The sequence below is a fragment of the Phacochoerus africanus genome, chromosome 15 (assembly GCF_016906955.1).
Source record: "Phacochoerus africanus isolate WHEZ1 chromosome 15, ROS_Pafr_v1, whole genome shotgun sequence".
In the NCBI taxonomy this organism is placed as follows: Eukaryota; Metazoa; Chordata; class Mammalia; order Artiodactyla; family Suidae; genus Phacochoerus; species Phacochoerus africanus.
Window position 1 is genome coordinate 113,735,372 of NC_062558.1, and position 20,103 is coordinate 113,755,474.

The 20,103-nt window shown below is 59.3% G+C and overlaps 2 protein-coding genes across 3 annotated transcripts; one reads left to right on the forward strand and one right to left on the reverse strand.

Moving 5' to 3' along the window:
* Positions 1 to 36: 36 nt before the first annotated feature.
* On the reverse strand, positions 37 to 16,073 carry PSD (pleckstrin and Sec7 domain containing). Of its 2 annotated transcripts, XM_047762576.1 has the most exons (17): positions 15,331 to 16,073; positions 13,372 to 14,108; positions 12,997 to 13,099; positions 12,154 to 12,514; positions 10,978 to 11,418; positions 9,319 to 9,513; positions 9,072 to 9,152; positions 8,790 to 8,902; positions 8,105 to 8,163; positions 7,883 to 7,972; positions 4,199 to 4,242; positions 2,376 to 2,566; positions 2,218 to 2,288; positions 1,962 to 2,119; positions 1,670 to 1,814; positions 1,245 to 1,388; positions 37 to 845 (listed from the first exon to the last, which is right to left on the reverse strand). In XM_047762576.1, the coding sequence occupies exons 2-17, from the start codon at positions 14,023 to 14,025 to the stop codon at positions 615 to 617; spliced, it is 3,081 nt and encodes a 1,026-aa protein (XP_047618532.1). In that variant the 5' UTR covers positions 14,026 to 14,108; positions 15,331 to 16,073; the 3' UTR covers positions 37 to 614. The 2 variants fall into 2 exon arrangements, with proteins under 2 accessions (XP_047618532.1, XP_047618533.1); XM_047762577.1 differs by lacking the exons at positions 9,319 to 9,513; positions 15,331 to 16,073 and having other exon boundaries at positions 13,372 to 14,094.
* Positions 6,685 to 20,093, forward strand: FBXL15 (F-box and leucine rich repeat protein 15). The gene is made up of 5 exons (XM_047762586.1): positions 6,685 to 6,738; positions 17,977 to 18,107; positions 18,281 to 18,434; positions 18,765 to 19,270; positions 19,766 to 20,093. Exons 2-5 carry the CDS (start codon positions 18,055 to 18,057, stop codon positions 19,953 to 19,955), a joined length of 903 nt encoding a protein of 300 aa, XP_047618542.1. The 5' UTR covers positions 6,685 to 6,738; positions 17,977 to 18,054; the 3' UTR covers positions 19,956 to 20,093.
* Positions 20,094 to 20,103: the final 10 nt, after the last annotated feature.

Here is a 20,103-nt window from a genome sequence, read left to right on the forward strand (position 1 = left end):
CAAGCCAGGCACTGGAGAGAGGAGGAGGCCCAGCCAGCAAGTCTAGAGCAGTTTTAATGGAGGTGGAGGCTATACAAAGGGCAGGGCCCACTGAAGGAGGGAAAGCTAGGCCATGCTGCCCCGGGTCTGTGCACGGGGCCTGGGCATGGACACTCTTCCTCCACCTCTGGAAAGAGGGTGAGCCCTCGGGAAAGAGGGAGGGGAAACCAGCTCAGCCCCAACTCCTGGCCTCTGTCTGAGCCAGGCCCCAGGATGGAGGGGGATTGCTGGTGTCAGGGGTGGGGGTGGTCTCAGCAGAAAGCAGAAACGTCAGGTTTCCCCCACAGGAAAAAAGCATCAAAAGTCCAGGGGCCCTGGCCCCTCCCACCCCATCCCCCTGTACGAAAAAGTGCAAAACATTATCACAAAAAGGGGGTCTCAGAGGGGCCCGTAGCCAAAGGCTCCTGAGGCCCATGCCCTAGCCCTGCCCTGCCCCGGACACCGCGTCCGGCGCGGTCAGGCCCCGGGCCAAGGGGCCTTCACAGGTGGCCCGAGGCCGGCCCGGGCTCAAGCAGGGCCATGTCATGCAGGTGCCAGGTGGACACTGCCCCCCCACACGCACTCCCACCCCCGATTCAGGGCTTCCACCGCCCACTGCCGGCCCCTGCCCGAGGCTCTGAGCCAGGACACTGAGCCCGGGGCTGGCTGGAGGTGTTGGGCTGCAGGGAGGGACTGGAATGAGGAGGGGGGAGGCCGTCCTCTGTGCTCCCGGCCTGGGCCAGGGCTGCCTCTAGTGCATCCAGCTCTTCACTGCCCGCCTTCAGCTTGACCCGAAGCAGCGCCGCGTATGTGCCGTAGCGGGATTTCTGAGGCAGAGGCACAGGGATGAGCCTGCTCTCCTCCCTCTGCCCAGCCCACCCCCATCTGGAGCAGGGAGGGAGACACCACGTTCCTGCCGACCTCTGAAGCCCCCAGAGCCCCCAAGGTCTGATTGTAACCTGAGCCCTAGGTAGGTTGGGGACCCTCTCTGGGCTCATGTTTCTTGAGCCTTTACCAGAGTTGGCAGAAGTGAGGGCTTGATAGACCATCTCCCTTCACCCCCCTAATGACGGACTGCCATCCCTACCCCATAGAAGAGGAAACGGCAGCTCAGAGAGATTCAGCCCAACATTAGCCAGCTAGTCCCACTCGTAGAGTCTGTGCCCTTACCCACTAGTCTGAGCCTGTGTACGGGGACACAGAGGTGCCCAGGCTGGGAGGCTCACCTCAAACTCCAGATAGGCCTCCTTCTGCCGCTGCTCTTCGGCCTCCTTGCCACGGGCCTTCTTGCCCAGCTGAGCAGCCCGGTGCTCCCGCAACTCACTTGCCATGGCCTTTAGCTTGGCCTCGTGGGTCCGCACCTGCTCCTCCTAGAGGCCAGGGGAGCATGGTCAGGATCACCCTGGCATGTATGGTGCCTTTGTGCAAATTTTTTGAAAAAGGTGCCCCTTCCTTTGGATAAACAAAGTGCCATGTCTGGGTTAACCGCTTGGCAAGTGGAGATTGGATTTTAGCCTCTGCTCACCCCCTGTGGCCAGTGCCCTGGTGCACGGACACATCTACATCATCATATGCAGCAGCCTTGAGTGCAGTCGACCTGGGCCTGCCCCACTCCATCCCACTGGCACCAGGTGGACAGAGCTGGGGGTACCTGGGAGAGGCGGGTGGCCGCGCTGGGCAGCAGAGGGCGGCTGAATTTCTTCTGGGAACTGACGGCAGCTGGGAATGGGGGTGCGGAGAACATGGCAGCCACCACATTGATGCGTGTGATCCAGGACTGCATCTGCTCCAGGCTCCTAGGGAAGACAGCACAGCCACCTGAGACCTGGGCCCAGGTATGCAGAACTGGCTCAGGGGGTGGCCCGAGAAGGAATGAGGCAATGGGGGGGGCAAGTTGGGAGTGGAGTGAAGGGGTCTGGGATGGGCAGGAAGAAGGCACTCACGGGGCCTGGAAGAGGAAGACCCGCCAATCGGCTGTGCGCAGGTAGAAGACGTGGGGCCGCTTACTGTAGTCGCTGGCACGAGTGGCCAGTGCGTGGTGGATGCTGATGGCATTCTTAAGCTCTGCCTCCGACAGGGCTTTCCCAGGCTGGTACTCCTCCTGCAGGGGTACCTGTCTTATCCTGGCTGTCGTCCCAGCCCCAGCCACCACACTCCCTTGAGCCAGCTCAGCCCCAACCCCTTGGGCTGGCCCCACACCTTCTGCAGGTAGAGGATCATGCCCTTGAGGATCCCGTGGAAGTTCTTCCAGCCCCGCTTGCCCCGAGGTGCTGGGGAGAAAGAGGACAAGTCAGGAGGGGCCTGAGACAGGCCCACTCCTATCCATCCCCCAAGCCCCCCCCCAATCAGCCACGTACTCTTCCTGCAGTCGGGATCTGCGTGCACCTTTCGCACCAGGGCCCCGTGCTTGTAGACTGCAGCCCCGGGCTCGGGAGTCAGGTCCAGGAAGGGGCTGGAGCCGCTGCCGCTGCCCCCGCTGACTCTCTTGATGACCTTGGGGTTGGGGTCGGCCAACTCAGACAGAGAGCGCCTCAGCTCCTCCTCGTCTCTGCAGGTGTGATCACCTCAGAGGGCGCTGGCCACAGAGCCACAACCCCCCACACACACTCACCCTTTAGTCCCGCCTCTGCCACCCAGGAAAGCTGTTCCAGTGTTTGTGGAAATGGGGGTGGGGAGCCTGCTCCTCTCATAGGGTGTGGCTCCCCTCAGCCTGAGGCTTGAGACTGTCTCTGGCTTCAGACCAGGCCACCCCAGGGTATAGCTACGCCTCCCTGCTCAGATCAGGGCTCCTTGAGGCAGCATGTCTCTGTCTCCAGATTAGAGTTCCCAAGGGGAGGGCCAAGCCGTCCCTTCCTCACATGTAACCAGCCCCATCCTCTCCATTTCTGCACACACACACACCCCTCTTCCCTCCCTTGCCACTAGGGCAGACACACGTCTGCCTCAGCTTCTCAACCACGCCCAGGACCAGGCTGTACTCGTAGCTTGTTGGCTAAATGATGGCAGAAGGAGCTTCCTGGCTGTCCCCTCGTACACCCCAGTCTACAGGCTCTGTCAGATATCTAAAGAATCTACCTTGTCACTCACTCAATACCCTGCAGTGGCTCCCAACCACCTCCCACATGGAGCCTATACTGCATCCCTGCCACACTGTCTCTCTCCTTCCACTGTCCGTTCCAGTTAGGCCTGCCTTCTCTTGGTCTCCCCACCCCACACTCATTTCAGCCACCACACATTTGCCTCCCAAATGCCACCTTCCCTCTTTCTCTCCCTAAACAAATTCTTCCTCTTCTCCAAGGCTTGCCCCATATTCAGTCCTCCGAGAACCTTTCCCTGATCCTCTCCTGCACCCCAGTCCTGAGCTCTGCCCCCTCTGAGGTCTTCTCTCCTACAGACTGGGAGCTCCCGGCTAAACTGAGCAGGGACTGGCCTCTCAGCAGATACCAACAAATATGAGTGATCTAGTGACTGGATGACCCTCAGACTGGGGGACCCAAGGCTAAAACTAGACCTTCTCAGGAGTTCCCTGGTGGCATAGTGGTTAGGATTTGGTGTTTTCGCCAGTATGGCTGGGGGTTCAATCCCTGGTCAGGGAACTAAGAACTGAGCTCTCACATCAAACCACTGCATGCCACAGCCAGAAAAAAAAAAAAAAGAAAAGAAAAAGAAAAAAAAGAAAAAACGAAAGACCTCCTCCCTCAGACTAGGGTTTTCCAAGACTAAACTCTGAGTCTGTCTGTTTCCACTGGTGCTGCCAAGAGTAGACAAAGGGGTCCCTAATTCTCTGATACTATGGCCTCCCTAGGACCCAAGAGGAGGCTCTCCCCCTACTGCTCAGAGACTTCTACCTCCAGAGACTTCTACTTTCCCACTTAGGTTGTCAAGGGGCCTCCCCTTTTGTTTCAGCACCCCTCCTCCCGGGCCAGCAGACACTGGCCATCCACCCCAACCCAGCCTGTCATAACAACCCAGCTAGAGACAGGACACAGAACCCCAAGTCCAGGCGGGCATCTCCAAAAAAGGAAGTGAGACAGGCTGACTGCATCTCATGGCCTCACCCGCCTCCCCAGCCCCACAGCCCTAGGACTCGCAGGACCCACCTGAGGGCTCGCAACCTCTCCAGGTGGCCCCTTCCCCACACCCAAGCCCCACCCCCCACCCACACAGTTCCAGGACTCACATGGCCCACTGCAACTTTTCATTCTTGATGGAGCTGTACAAGGCCTGGGAAGGGAAAAACAAATCAGGGGGGCGGGGGTCAATCCTGGAGGAGGTGCCACAGTGCCAGAGCTCAGAACCTTCCCTCCGGTTTGAGGAAGGAGACAGAACTGGGGTGTAGGGATGGGCAGCAGGATGGAATGACCAAGAACACAGGCTCTGGAACAGAGTACTAGGGCCCAGGCCCAGGTATGCCACTTCAGCTGCATGACTTTGGACAAATATCCGCGGGAAGAACAAATGTAGTACCGCACGTTTAACGGAGGGCAGGCAATTAGCACAAGACATCTTGGCATATGGTTGATGCACAATAAATAGCAACTGCTATTATTATCTTTACTGTTGCTGTTTTGTTAAGGGTCAGCCTGTTCAGATCCTAGGTGGGAGAAGCACACTCCTAGAGGAATGGAAAAGAGCAGCCTTAGCAGCTCTCCTTTCCCCAACCATGCATCTTGGCCTGTTTCCACAGGGTAAACCCACACAGAGCATATGGAGAAACTGAGGCCCAGGAACAGGGACTCGCCCTGTCACCTCCTTCCTTGGCTAATAGAGAACACATTCCCATGGCTCCCAACCGCAGGGCAAGCTGAGAGCTTCCTCCAACCCAGACAAACCCCAACAAGTCAAATGCCAGGGCGGTCCAGCCCCTGCCCACGTGCATACTTCATGTTACTGGGGAGTGGACACTAACCTAAAAGGCAGTGGTTTTAGCTTCCAAACCCTGCATGCCCCAAACTCCCTCTAAGCTCTGGAACCAGTCACTTCCCTCTGTACAGTTGGCCTGGGGGACATGTGGGGGCCTTGGGGTGATCAGAGGAGAGGAAGGGTTCCAGGATTGGCATAGGGGACCCCTTATTAGGAGTGGCCTGCCACATGGGTCCACACAGGGACCTCCCACTGTGGGGGCGCTTCCACCAGCCTGCCTGTGAGTGGGTGTGTCCCCAGCATGTGCGTGCTGGGCTAAGCGTGTGGCGTGTGATGCTGCCTGCGTACAAGCTGGGTGCAGTGGTGACGTAGGTGCCTTCTCCAAGATAGGACACAGCCCCCCACTCCCCACACACCACAGTCTCTGACTCTCTCACTGTCCAGTGCCATGCCCAACCACAAAGCTAACCAAGCATCGTCTCACGTGTGCACACCCTGCCCTGGAGGGAGTACACCCCACAACCTCACCCCACAGCACAACCCAGGCTGATGCACGCACAGCCTTCCCAGCAGAAACCCAACCCAAACTCAGCATAGCTCAGACCCTAAAGCCTCACTCTCCAACTCCGGCCAGGACGCTGAAGTGGCCCCAGAGATCCAGCCTGCATTCCTCTCTCCAGACTTCCAATTCATCCCCTGCCCCCTCCCAGATCTCCGTGGCCCACAGTCACGTCTTCCTTTGAAAGGTCCTACACCCCGTGGGTGAGCCCCATCTCATGCTCTCATCTAGAATGCCCGAAGACCCTTTGGTCTGAGATCCCCAACTTGATCTGAGCGTTCATGCCCTTCCGCTTCCAGTCCATGCCCACCCCTGGCTACCCATGGGCTCCGTCCCTGCCGGGCTCCCCCCACTCCGCACCACCGAGGCCCCCCTCGGCTCGTGCCGCCTTCGGTGCCTCCCTCAAGCCGCCCCCTCAGCCGCGCCGCCCTCGACAACCCCCTCGGTCGCCCCCCAGCCTGGCGTGGGCCGCGGCCCCACCGCCCTCACCGCCTTTTTCTTCTTGCGGCTCTGCAGGCGGCTGACCACCAGGTCGGTGTAGAGCACGGGCTTGAGACTGCGCGAGCGCTGCGGCCAGCCGTAGCACAGGGTCTCCGCGCCGCGGTGGGTGCGTCCGTAGCGCACGGAGCACAGCGAGCGCGAGCGCAGCCGCCCGGCGCTGCTGTGGATGCTGTTGACACCAATCATGCTGGCCCGGCCGGCGAGCCGCGGCCCCCGGCCATGCCCCCGCCCGCCCTCGGCCCCGGACGGCCCGGACGGCCGGCGGATGGCTCCCCCGACAGCCGGCGCGAGCGGCCCCGCCCGGCCCGAGCCCGGCCCGGCTCGGCTCCCACCGACGCACGGAGCGCGCGGCGGCGGCGCGGTCTGCTCTGCAGCTCCGCGAGAGCGGGAGGGGGGCGCCGACGGGGAGGGGAGGGGAGGGCGCGGGCTGGGGGCGGGGACGGCGCAAAATGGAGGCGTCCGACCGAGAGAAGGGCCTGCGCGCGCCCGCCACGGAGGAGGCGCCTGGGGCGGGGGGCCGGTAGGGGCACTTTCGAGGGGTGGCCCGCCCTGGGGTGGCTGGGAGGTTGCGCTGGCAGCCTCTAGGCCTAAGGCTGGGAAGGTGAGCTGCCTCTCTAGGGTCTGAGCTGCCTCCCGGCTCTTCGGGGTGGGGGGAGGGAAAGATGAGGGGAAAGGGCGGAACGCCTCCTGGCATCTCTTTGATACCAAGCCAGGAAGGGCCACGAGACGGCGGCGCGGCGTGGAGACAGCCGTGGAATCACCCAACTCACCGACCCGCTGATACCTCAAATGTCCAGGTATACACCCTAAATCACGTTCCAGCACGCCACTTTACATACACCCCAACTAACCTGATGCACCAATTCACATTCACCCCAACTCACGGACACTACGAATTCAGATGTTTAACTCACCTACACCACCCCACTCATGGACACATGTCATAAATCGGATAGCCAATTCTTAGATATACTCTCCAACACACACAACTACCCATCCTACAGCCCAACTCAGATACACGCTCTAAATCATAAATCCTAAAACGCAAGCACATCCCAAGCCAGACAAACCCCTTTGATTCACTGACACCGTAAATCGTACATATACAACTTAACTTCGCATCCAGCCCAACTCATTGACCACTACCCCCCAACTCACAATGGACAGCCAGTTGTCACACATTCCAAGACTCAGAAGCTCAACACACCTCAAGCTCACAGACACATCCCAGGACACTCCTGTGCAGTCAGTTTTAAGCGGAGACCCTTGTGACAATGATGGTGGTTTCAAGTGAGTGAAGGCCTCCCAGGATAAAACACCACCTGACCAGGACACCCCCTCCTGCCTTCCTACCAACTCCAGGGGAGCTAACCCCTCAGGTTCAGGTGCCTGGGTCCGCCTCCTAAGGAGCCAGAAGCACAGCATGTAGTCCCAGTTAGGTGCTAACTGGCTTCAAGACCCTGGAAAAGCCTTTGTCCTTCTCATGGCCCTCTACTTCCGGGGCCCTCCAGTACAGCAGTACCAGGAAGGCCTTTGTAGCTGTGTACCCTGGGGCACAGGCTGGAGGGAGGGCAGAGAAGCAGTGTTCCTGGGTCCCCTCCACTCCTACCCCTACCCAGGCAGGGATTCCCTCCCAGCCTTAGTGAACACTGGAGGAGCAGCACTGAAGGCAAGTACAGGGTCCAGGGCCCCACAATCAGGTGTTTTCAAGAGCAGTCTCCCCTCCCCCGCTGCGCACTCCCGACTGCAAGTGCGCATGTTCCCTGGGGAGCCTGCCTTCTGCGGGCTGGGGGAGGGGGCGGTCCCCAGGCTGAGTCACGAGAGCCCAGGCTCCCACAGCAGGAGCTGGGTGCAGTAGGCCCCCTCCCCTCACCTCCCTCGGTGGCCAGATCCCCTGCGCCTCCCCTCCCCCAAACCTCTGCCCTGCCCCCCCCCCCCCACCTTGAGCAGCTCTCTGGGGAAGTCGCCGCCTTCGTTGAGGCCCTCCAGGTTCCCAATGAAGTCTCCGCAGGTCATGCGCTTCCCAATGTTCTAAGGAGGGGCACAGAGGCCTGTGAGCTTGAGGGGGCGGGGCGGGGGTGGGGGGCTCTTTCGCCTCCCAGGCCTTGACATCTCTGGACCAGGTCTGTTTTCCGGGCTCCCTCCCGCCAGCCACCTACTCACATGGCCGTGGAGATCCGTGTTGAGTAGCATGAGGGCACAGGTCAGCGTGTGCGCACCGTCTAAGGGAGAGCTGACGTTCAGCTTTGGCCATCTCCCAGAGACTCTTCCCACAGCTATCTTTTCCAACCTTCCAGTTCATCCCCTGCCCCTTTCAGGACCTCCTTTTGGCCCTCCGCCACACTTTTGTAAATCCCAGACCCCATCAGCAAACTCCTCCCCAGCAAAGCCCTCAGAAGGGACCTCTCCCTTTTCTCATATCACCCCACCTACTCCCTAAGGTGCTGGAGGCTCCCACGGCTTGCCCGCAACACCCACATACCTCTGTGTCTATGCATTAAACACAAGCAAGTGGGCCCCACACTGTTGTGCAGACCAAATAGAATCCCTGCTCAAGCCAAGCACTGTCTTGCACACGTATGTGAACAATAGCATGCAAACACACCTGCCACCTGCCTCTTCACCACACATACTATACCCTAGCACTATACCTACCCACCTGCACATGCAGAGTCCCACATCCCTATAGCCAATGCCAGCAATGTCTGCATACATGCACGCTCGCATGTCTGCAAGTTTGTGCATTCATGCGCACCTGCATACACACACACTCATGCTGCTTTGCACAGATACAGTGCCCATCTGCCTCAGTGACCAGCTAGGAAATCCGTGCCCCTGGCCTCCTCACCCTCTGAGGACAGGGCTCCAGGATTGCACTGGAAGTATCTCTGGGAGAAGTGGGCCAGCACACGCTCCCGTTCCTGGGTCTCACCCATTAAAGCCAGCTCCTTCAGAAACACCCTGGGGAGATGAGGAGACATGTCACCCCTACCCAAGGTCCCCTTACCAGGCAGCCCTGGCTCTTGTCTCAGGGTGACTTGCGGGCAGTTTAGGGGAGGCCCAGGGGTTCAGAGGCCTTGCACGCCAGGCCTGGAGAGCGGGGGTTGCCCTCAAAGGGCTCGACACCCACCTGAGAGCTTGGTCCAGAGTCATGCCCGTGAAGACAAAGAACTTGAGGTACTCGCCAGCCACAAGTTTGCTGAAGTCATTGCTGTGGGCAGGGCAGAGAGACGGGTGGAGTCTCAAGGGGAAGTGTCAAGGGGCCAGGTGGGGGTTACCTAGAGACCTGGGGGCATTAGATACAGGGGATATGGAGGTGCTGCCTGCAGGATGCATCCCCTCTCCCCCCATTCTCGATCCCGGCCCAGTGCCTTTACTTCTTGCCCAGGTGCCGGGCCACATCCGCCTTCCTGAAGCCATCTAGTCGGTACAGCCTCTTAGCTAGGCGCTGTGCGGCCTCCAGGTCTGCTTTCTGCCCATTGGACAGGGTGTCTGTGCTTCCCAGGGCCAGCCGCTCTGTGCTGTCCAGCTCTGAGTCCGAATCAGACACCAGCTGGCTCAGGGGTTGTTCACTGCCAGGGTAGAACACCAGCTCAGACGTGGGGCAAGCCCTTGGGGGCCATCCAGATCCTTCCTCTGTCTCCAGACTCAGTGGACAGAGAAGGGGAGATTGGGACATGGGGAAGGCATTTTTCTTTTCTCCAGAAGAGATTGTACAGGTTCCTTCCATCAGCCTACTCCATCATTACCACCTCTCTGTGGAAGTCCTGCCTCAAATCTAACCTACATCCATCTTGGTGCTGTGGGAGTTTTGGCTGCTTCCCCAAAACTCCCAAAGTTTGCTACTAGATATAGAATTCCCATGCCCACACTGGCCCTACTCAGAACATAGTTTTTGTTTCTGAGGATATGGGCAAAGATAGGATAGACGGGAGTTCCTGTTGTGGCTCAGCAGGTCACGAACTTGACTAGTGTCCATGAGGATGCAGGTTTGATCCCTGGCCTTGCTCAGTGAGTTAAGGATCGGCATTGCCATGAGCTGCGGTGTAAGTTGCAGACGCAGCCCGGATCTGGCATTGCTGTGGCTATAGTGTAGGCCAGCGGCTGTAGCTCTGATTTGAACCCTTGCCTGGGAACCTCCATATGCTGTAGGTGTGGCCCTAAAAAATAAATAAATAAAAACAAAAAAGATAGGCTAGATGAACTTCTAGGGAGAAGAGTGGAGGGTCAGACAAAGATGTGAGGGCAGCAAGGACCCTTTCCTATTCCTATGTCTTTCCTCTTCCCTCCCTTTAGGGAGAGGAGCCCCCACCTTGGACCTTCTCGTCTACCCACAAGGAAGCAGGCTCTGGGGTAGAGGGGACTGGGGGTCAGAATGCACCCCCTCCTTCCCTGTCTCCTCCTCCCTTCCCTTCCCACCCCAGCTGCTCTACTCGCAAAGCCACCTGTCACCCCAGAGACAGAGGCCGGAAACTCCTGGTTGCTAGGCAACCCTTTCTCCCTGGCCACCCCCTCCTGTTGCCATGGCTTCAGTGACTGAGAGGGTAGCTGGCAGAGGGGAGAGCAGAAAGGTTAGACTGGTGAAAGGACTTCCTGCAGAAGGGTGAGAGACTCCAGATTGGAGGAGGGAGATGACATGGGAGGGAGGCAATAGGGGAGGCTGGCAGCTGCATCTTTGGGAGAAACCTCCAGGCTGGTGGGGGTAAGGTCAGAAGAATTCTAAGCAGGTTAGAGGCTCTGTCTGGGGCATGAAGGGCCCTTCTGGAAAAAAAAGAGGGGGTTTTCAGAGGACCCTTCAGTCCTGAACCATGGTTTCTCATGTCACTGGACCTGAGACCAAGGGGGCAGGCTATGAGGGGCTCCCACTCACAGCCAATGGAATAGTCCTCCATATGAGAAAACATCTGTATCCCCTAACCGCCCCTATGAGGGGTCAGGAATATAAAGTACATCTTTACACTCAGGCTCTGTCCCTTGGAGCAGCTCTTCCTGGGGCCCCAGGGCCTGAGGTCTGAGGAACCAAATGAATCACTTACCTGCCCAGGGGTGCTGCCCCCAGCCCAAAGCTGTCTTCTGAACGGCAGGGACTAGGGGGCTCCCTCCCTGGGGCCTGCTTGGCTCCAGCCTCTGCCTCCTCTTCTTCCCCTCTCTGTGTCCAAGGCCCATCAGCAGCAGAGCTGGTACCAGAATCCGGCTCAAGAGGGGCAAGTGGGGCAGGAGCAGGTGGGTCAGGCCTGGGGGCAGGGGGTTGGGGAGGCAGCTCAAAGGTGAAGAAGGGGCTCTGGGTTGGGCCAGGTGAGGTCAGGGCCTCCAGGGAGGTGAGGCTGGTGTAGGAGGTGCCCTTGGCCCGGTGTGACTCCAAGATGGCTTCAAACACACAACTGAAAGAGTCGGGCCCATCGGCCGAGGGGCTGGTCCCCAGTAGAAAGGGCACGGGCGACTTGAGAGGCCCGGAGTGAGGCATTTGGGTGCCTGGCCTGCAGGGGCAGGGAGAATCTCTGATCAGGGATCTAGAGGACAGCTCTCAGGTAGCATTTCACTCAACTTTCATACTGACTCTGTGAATGGGATTATCACCCCCTTTCACAGACCCCCCCCCCCAGCCCCCTAAAAAAGCCACTGGGTAGGGGGTTCCCACCACAGGTTCACTAAGCTATTCAGTGCCCCTGGAGCCCCCCAACCCTATATCTCCCCAACACCCAATCCCCTTCTCTCTCACTCCCTGCTAATCTCCCTCTCTCCTCCTTCTCCCTGATCCTCTCCCCTCCTGCGATCCCATTTCTATTTTTGGCAACATCTTAGGAAAAGAAGATGAGGCTCCAAGCTGCAATGGGGTGTGAGACAGAGGAAAGCCCCCACACTCCCCACTCTCCTGCCAGAATCCAGGATCTGTACTGTTGCTCCCATGCCCCCAGGCTTGATTCTGGCCTCTGGCCTCACTCTGTCCCCTGTTCTCCATTAGAACCCCTTTCATCCACTATCCTGGCTGTCCCTACCCTCCTGGGTTCTTGCTGATGGCCCCACACACCCTCAGTATTCTTCTGGGCCTCAGGCCTCTGTCCAGAATCTCCTGCTGCTCCACCCTGTCAGCACCACAAGCTTGGTCCTGACTCTCCCAGCTCCACCCTCGTCTCTATTCCAGTCCCTTTGAGCCCAGCTCTGGCTCTGGGCTAGAGGGAAGGAGCAAGCCCCTGTCCCACTCCCCAACTCACCGGGCCCCCTCTGAGGCCTCAAACACCTCGTCGTCCACATCCTCTTCCCCGCCTGCCTCCTCCTCCTCCTCGTTGCCACTGCCCAAGCTGGGACAGGGGCCACGGCATGGGCTGGGACGTGGGGCAGGTGGGCGGGTGGTGCCAGCCGGGCCCTCAGAGCTGGGCTGACTCTCAATGGCCGAGTCAGCCTCTTCCCGCTCAGCCAGCACCTCGTCGATGTCGGTCTCGCGGTAGCACCTCAGGGGCACCGTGTCCAGGTCCGTCTCGGAGTACTTGGCTGCTCGCCCCACAGCCACCCCAGAGCCCTGCCCTGAGCCCACCCCGGGTGGAGATGGGGGGGCCTGCTCTGGGGGCTTAGCACCTGCAGTGTGCACAGGCACCCTGGTCAGGAGGTTACTCAGGTCAGCTCCCTGCCCTGATTCTGTCCTCCTAAGGAACTCTCCCCCACTGCCTCATATGGGCCCAAAGTTTTTTCACTGCCCAGCCACCATTCCTCCTACAAATTCAGCTCTTTCCTGGTGCCAGTGGGACTCGTTGCAAATCAAGTTTTTGTCAAACAGCCTTGAGGGGCCTGAGGGAGACCTTCTCTTTTCTACTCCAAGGAATGAGCCTCCCCCCATCCCCTCTCTCCACTACCCAGCTTCCTCTAGGCACCCAACCTAGCCACCATCCCCAACCCCCCCCCATAACACAGATGGAAAAGATTGAGGCCTGGAGAGGCATTAGCCAACTCAGACACCCAGGAAAGGGTTGGGGGAGGTTTAAAGGAAGGCTCCCTATCATGCCAGGGCTGCTATGGAAAAGGGCCTGTCCTCTTACCCTTTCCTCAGCCCCAGGCCTTACCTGAGCTGGTGGGGTCCAGAGAACCATAGAAGAATTCCCATTTGGCTCGAGCAATTCTCTGGGCATGAGAGGAGACTTCCCGGGGTGAGGACCAAGTGCCCCCCTAAGCCATGGAGGGGCACAGAGACACAGGCACCCAGAGATAAAGCCAGACATACAAAGACGTAAGGATACGAGACAGAAACACAGAAACATATAGAGACAGAGGTGGAAGTGCAGAGACAGGGACAAACACGGAGGGCAAGAAAGAGACAGATTTAGGACAAAATGAAGGATTCAGAGTGAAGAGCTGACAGGCCCAAGACCACCAAGGGAAGAAGCCTTGGCCTTTGTTGGGTCTCTGGGGCTCCAGGGAGACCCAGGGAGATCACATACCTGGTTCAGGAGTCCAGTGTCCGCTGGTCCTCGGAATAATGTGGCCAGGTGCTCAGAGGGGCCCCCCAGCCCATTGGGGAGAGAGGAGTAAAGACCATCTGCTCCACCCTGAGGTTGAGCTGGTGGCCCGTGTAAAAGGCCCTGGCTGCCAGGCAGAGCTGAGCCTCCTCCAGCTGGGAGTGGGTCTGATGTGGATGCTTCCAGCCGCAACTTGCGGTTGGAGCCAGGCCCAAGGGCTGCGGTGGGCCTGGGAGGAGAGACCCCACCCAGGTCCCAGCTCCGACTCAAGCCTCCGGGAGCAGGTAGCCCATTCAGTGGCCTCACACTGGCCTTCTCCACAAAGCGGAATATGACCACAGAGCTCCGGGCCCCTGCTGGGGGCTGCCCAGTGGGGGAAGAGGGTGCCCAGGGTGAGAGAGCAACACGGGGTGAAGGGGGGCCACGCAGGGGTGTACAAGGTGCTGTCACACGTCCAAGCTCCCGGCCTCGGGGACCTGGACCTGCCACCCGCCGTAGCAAGGAACCTGTGCTGCCATACATGCTGGCCGGGGGGCTCTGGGGCACTGGGCCTTCGGGGAGCCAGCGGCGTGGGCATCGTGGTGGGGAGATGGCACAGTCACCTTCCGAGCAGAAGCGCATGGCACCCTGGGCCATGCTGGGGCCGGGGGTCAGGCTGGGGGGGCAGGGATGGCCAGGCCAGGCGGGGAGTAAGGGGGCAACATGCTCTTCAGACAGGCCTGCAAGAGAGGAAAGGGAGCAGGGGGTGAACTACTGGGGACTTGGGTGGGCAGGAGAGCAGAGACAAAGAGGGGAAACCTGGCTGGGGCCACCAAGCACCAGCAGCCTAGCCCATCCTGGAAATGTGGCATCACTGATCCCACCCCTGGGGATAATCAGTCCTCCTGCTGGGGCTACTTCCATGGAGGCCTGAGGAGAAAAGAATTATACCCCCAATGGGCCCCTGGCTCCTTTTCTTTCTGCCTGGGAGCCTGGAGCATCACCCTGGGAGGAGAGAGGAAGCTATTTCAGAAGTCGAGTAAGCTCTGTGGCATTTTGGAATTACTGCTGGTGGGGGAGGGGGGAAGGCTGCTACCCCACCCTTGGGACTGGGAGTATCAGCCAGCCATGATCATCCTACAGCCATGAACCCCTCATAGTCTCTCTTAGGGAAGCCCCTCACTCAGGGGGGAGAGAATTCAGGCCTCCTGGAAGAAGAGGGAGTGTATATAGGGACATGAGGGGCTGAGAGGCACAGGTGAAAGAGAGGAGAAAGGCCTGATATATATGTGCTGAATGGGAAAGAGACATTCTTGTTCTCCATACAGGGGCCCACACGCGCACACACGTAAAGACAAAATAATGTCAGTACACAGTTAAACGCATTCATAGGCAACACCCTCCAGCACACACAGACACAAGCACACACATTGCTCAAAGACACACCCTCATATACTCTCACAGTCATAACAAATATGTGTGTAATGGAAAGGCACATGCTTGTTTTACACACACAGTGTCATCAAAGAAGAACACACAAAGAGATACCCAAATATACACACAAGCCCTCCTTCTCCAAGGCACACAGAGACACATGCATATCAGATACTCACAGAGAGCTACTGGTCACAATCACACATAAATATAGATGCACACTCATATATTCAAGCAGGGACATAGACCCTCTCCCCCAACCCCAACAGTCACCAGTCTATGGAGGGGAAGGCTGCCTCAGACCCTTCTCCCTTTCTCTCCCCCTCACTCCCCCGGGTCCCTGGGGTCGGTATGACAGATTTTGTCCAGACCAGGAGGAACGGTAAAGGGGTAAAGGGGCCTCTGGCGTCAATGCAGGGTAGGGGCAGAGGTCAGGAGCAGCAACCCTGTCAGGCAGGTTCCTGAAGCTCAATCAGGCCCCAGCGCGCCCCCCAGTGCAGCCCTGGACTCGAGCCGCGTCGTACTCACCGCTGCTCGCCTGGAGCTGGGGCCGAGGAGAGGCAGGGGAGAGGCTGGGCCCAGCCTAGCTGTGAAAGCAGCACGGCTCCTGCTTGCTCCTGCTTGCTCCAGGCCCGCCCGCCTCTCAGTCCCTCCTCCTACCCCCTACGCGCTGCTCAGGCAGAGCTAATCCCCCCACCCACCCACCCACCCGCCGCCCTCTCCCCGGGGGCCCTGAGCCCTGAGCCCCGGAGACTGTCCTCCTTCACGATGCTAGATCTCCGCTGGGCTCTCCCGCCAACCTGAGACCCGCCCCTGACGAGGGGGAGGTGGTATGGAACCTCCGGTTTCTTCTCCAGATCCTCACATGCCCAACCCCAATGGTGTCCACATCTCTCTTGTCCACCACCCCCTGAACAGCACGCAGACCCAGCTGCACACGCGTGTCCCGCTCAAGACCCCATTGCGTGTCCCTAGGAGGTTGCCACATGACCTGTTACATGCCACACGCGCTCCCGCCCCCACGGGCACGCGGCCGCGCCAGCACACCGTACGATGTAGACTGGACCCGCCCCCTAAATCCAGAAGACCATCAACTTATGGAAGAAAGATCTAGGGAACACCGCCTCAAAACCTCCGAAGGTTCTGAGTCTAGGACCCAGGAGACAACCTGACCACTTGCCCGGGATGCAGCAGGAAGGACGTTAGTCAGACTTCAGAAAGAACTTCCTTGCTGCCTGAGTTAGGCATCCCGCCCGTGTAGGGGTAAGAGATTAGAAGGAATGACGCCTGGACTAGAGGAAGTGAGAAACAACCCTTGTGCCCTTGGCCAAGGTAGAAGCGGCCCAGCTATTTTAAGAAAGCACCGCCAGAGTTACTATAGCAACTGCTCTCCTTGCGAACTCCAAGACAGACGGGTGGTGATCCTGGAAGGAAAAAAGGGGTCTGTTCGGGCGGTCAAGGGGCGCGAGAACGTGCGAGGCGGGGGCGCGCGGGGCTCACCGCGGGGAGGGGAGGCGCGGGCTCCGCGTGGTGCTGAAGGGGACAGCGCCCGATTTGTCGCACTGCGCAGGCGCAGGAGCGCTAACAAAGCGGGGAGGGGAAGGAGGCGCGCGGCCCTAGGTGGTGCGCGCTCACTTGACTCAATCTTAGCAAAGATCTGTTCCTTCAGCCACCCTTCCCCAGGCAGGCGGAGGAAGACAGAGCGAGTCCTTTACCTAAGCTGACCCTCCTTTGTCCTTTCCCTTTGCTGTTTACTCTCTTCCCGCAGCATGTGGATGGGCGGGGTGGGGGAGGGTAGAGGAGTGTGAAAGGGATTCGGGGAAAACCAGGATGCCAGAATTCTCTCTCTCGACTCGCTTGGCCCCGGACAAGGCGCTTCCTCTCCAGGACCTGGATTTCATCTTTAAAGTGGAATGATAGAACAGACCTGCCCACCTTGCACAGGTGCCCAAAGTCCTTATGAGATAATGGATGGGAAGCAGTTTTCGTTTTAAAGGGACAGGTGGGAGTTCCCGTCGTGGCGCACTGGTTAACGAAGCCGACTAGGAACCATGAGGTTGCGGGTTCGGTCCCTGCCCTTGCTCAGTGGGTTGACGATCAGGCGTTGCCGTGAGCTGTGGTGTAGGTTGCAGAGGCGGCTCGGATCCCGCGTTGATCCCGCGTTGCTGTGGCTCTGGCGTAGACTGGCAGCTACAGCTCCATTTAGACCCCTAGCCTGGGAACCTCCACATGCCGCGGGAGCGGCCCAAGAAATGGCAAAAAGACCAAAAAAAAAAAAAAAAGGGGGACAGGTGAAGGGCTGCGCGAAGGGAGAGGGCAATCCTGCTGGGGGCGGGGGTGGGAGAACTCTCAGAGAGAGCAGTATCCCTCGGCGTCCTTCACACCCTCCCCTCAAATGGATGATGGGGAAAGCACTGGTCCAGGAATTCCCTGGAGCGGACCCTGGAACTAGAATCAACTCGGTGAGAGTGCGGCCCGGAGATTGAGCCCAGAGCTCTGGGGCGGTCACTGCCCCAAGGCGGGTCCGGCCTCAGATCCCACAACTAAGAGGAGCAGCATTCCTGGCGGGCTGAACTGACCATTCATTCTCAGGACTCTAGACCTCTTGAGTAAAGGAAAGAGACCTAGCTGGAGATATAATCCCTATAGCCCGTCTTGCCTCCTACATCTCTCTCCCCAAGGTGTACCCATTCCAAATCTTTCAGGAGTGGAAGGGGCTGGATAGCTCTGTACTTCACAATTAGCCAGGATGGGAGGTTTGGGCAAGTTTGCTTGATGAAAGAAGGAAAATTCTAGCTTTGCTCATTCAACTCACTGGACATTCACTACATGCCAGAGACAGGATAGTTTCCGTTTTTCAAACTCACTAAAGGCGACCAGAGGGCAGAGAATGTAGGGCCCAGAACCTTGGCCCCGCCCCTTCTACTTTTGGCTCTGCCTGCTCCTCCCATCACTTTACTTAGAGGCGGCCACTGGCCCAAAACAAAAAAAGAAGCCAGTTCTGCTGCACCATCGCGTGCTTCAGCCTCGGGTCTCAAGCCCTGTAGCGGATAAGGCGAGGTCTAACGTTACACCACCAGTCTGTTCCGCCTTCAGTTTCGGGATCCATCCGGAACGCTTTCAAACAGGATCCTCAGTGAGCCGGCACTCGATTGAATCGGTCTGTCTCTACAGCCCAAGGAGGCGGGTTCGCTGCGGCCTCTCCAAGGCCAAAGCAAGAAGACCTTGCTGCGCACGCGCAGTAGACAGCCGATGGAGCCACCGATGGAGCCGTCCGGAGGGGAGCAAGAGCCCGGAGCCGTCAGGTACCGAGCACCGGAGGGGCCGAGAGAAGGAAGAAGGACCTGGGGGAGGGGAGCTGAACCAAGGCCGGGTCTGGGGATCACCTTTAGGAGCCAGGGCTCAGAAGCATAACGGAGGCGGATTCACAGGTAACAGCGGCCCGGGGACGCCGCCGCCAACGCCCCTTTACCCGCAGGCTCCTGGACCTGCCCTGGGAAGATGTGCTGCTCCCACACGTCCTCAGCCGGGTGCCGCTGCGCCAGCTGCTCCGACTACAGCGCGTCAGCCGGGCTTTCCGGGCGCTAGTGCAGCTGCACCTGGCCGGGCTGCGCCGTTTCGACGCCGCTCAGGTGAGGGGCCAGAGCCCCGCCCCTTCTGGGTACCGCCTCCGCCCCGCCTCCAGCCCAGCCCCCAACCCCCTGCCCCTACCCCTGAACCCCCGCCCCCAGCCCCTCTGCCTTCCGTTCTGGACCCCCCTTGGGCCTCCAGGAATGCCCAGGAAGAGATCCACCTAGCGAGGAGGGCAAGTACTGGGAATCAGCTTAGAGGGCGCGTAGGGTCTCTATTGGGAGGGTAGGTGGCAAGCCCGAGGGAGACCTGCTGCCGGAAGAACTCAGGGGCGGATAGGCTGCGCCAGCCCACGAGACCAGCTGAAAGTCGAGATGCCTCCCCGCCCGCAGGTGGGTCCGCAGATCCCCCGGGCCGCATTGGCCTGGCTGCTGCGGGATGCCGAGGGGCTGCAGGAGCTGGCGCTGGCGCCGTGTCACGAATGGCTGTCCGACGAGGATCTGGTACCCGTGCTGGCTCGAAATCCGCAGCTGCGGAGTGTGGCGCTGGCCGGTTGCGGGCAACTGAGCCGCCGCGCGTTGGGGGCGCTGGCCGAGGGTTGCCCCCGCCTGCAGCGCCTGTCGCTCGCTCATTGTGACTGGGTAGATGGGCTGGCGCTGCGCGGCCTCGCTGACCGCTGTCCGGCCCTTGAGGAGCTGGACCTCACCGCCTGCCGACAGCTCAAGGATGAGGCCATCGTGTACCTGGCGCAGAGGCGCGGCGCAGGCCTCCGCAGCCTCTCGCTGGCGGTAAACGCCAATGTGGGGGACGCCGCCGTCCAGGAGTTGGCTCGGAACTGCCCAGAACTCGAGCACCTCGACCTAACCGGCTGCCTGCGCGTCGGAAGCGACGGTGTCAGGTGCCTGGGGTTGGTGGGGTGGGAAGAGGGCAATCACTCACTTAGCCTCTGTGGGTAGAGGTCAGCTGTAGTTGTCAAAAAACAAAACTGGGGTTTCTGGATCTTCCTGCTACCACTACACCCCCATTCTGAACAGGAAGGGCCTTTAGGAATGCCTAGGCCAGAGAGCCCAGTTTAAAAACTTTTTAGAACCAGTATTTACATATTGACAGATTTCATAAACAAAACATAAAGTCAGATTTCTGGCTTTTCTTCAACACGGGGAAAACCTTGCATTCCTGGGCACAGGTGAGCAGATTCCCGGTTTCAGAAACAGGAAGTCTCTGATTCACTGCAGGCTTTGAGTGTAGGACCCCAAATCAGGCCCCCCTCCCTCGTGTGCGGAGGGAAGAAGTATGCCCCGAACTGGAGGGTGACAGGGGCTTTACTCGCTCCCATACGGTGGGCTGGGCATAGCACCTTCGTGCCTCTAGCCTCACCCCACTCCTCCCCCAGGACATTGGCCGAGTACTGCCCGGCGCTGCGCTCGCTGCGGGTGCGACACTGCCACCATGTGGCCGAGCCGAGCCTGAGCCGCTTGCGGAAGCGCGGTGTGGACATCGACGTGGAGCCGCCGCTGCATCAGGCCCTGGTGCTGCTGCAGGACATGGTGGGCTTTGCACCCTTTGTCAACCTGCAGGTCTGACTCGCCTGCCGATGGGAACAGCTGAACTGTGTGGCAGGGCCTCACTGTGAACTGCAGGGAAACAACTGTGGGGGCCTCGGGTGAGAGGCCAATGCCCTGCCCCACCCTGGAGCTTCGAATAAAGAGCTTTTTACCCCCTCTGGCCTGG

Bases quoted from the DNA above. Each gene is read 5' to 3' on its own strand.
- PSD (XM_047762576.1), bottom strand. From the start codon at position 14,025: ATGGCCCAGGGTGCCATGCGCTTCTGCTCGGAAGGTGACTGTGCCATC. The intron at 9,153-9,318 runs GTAAAGGCACTG...CCCTGCCCACAG, and splicing joins GCCCGGCACCTGGGCAAGAA to CAATGACTTCAGCAAACTTG. The intron at 4,243-7,882 runs GTGGGGGGGGGG...TTCCCTTCCCAG, and splicing joins TCCCCAGAGAGCTGCTCAAG to GCCTTGTACAGCTCCATCAA.
- FBXL15 (XM_047762586.1), top strand. From the start codon at position 18,055: ATGGAGCCACCGATGGAGCCGTCCGGAGGGGAGCAAGAGCCCGGAGCC. The intron at 18,108-18,280 runs GTACCGAGCACC...CTTTACCCGCAG, and splicing joins CAAGAGCCCGGAGCCGTCAG to GCTCCTGGACCTGCCCTGGG. The intron at 19,271-19,765 runs GTGCCTGGGGTT...CTCCTCCCCCAG, and splicing joins GTCGGAAGCGACGGTGTCAG to GACATTGGCCGAGTACTGCC.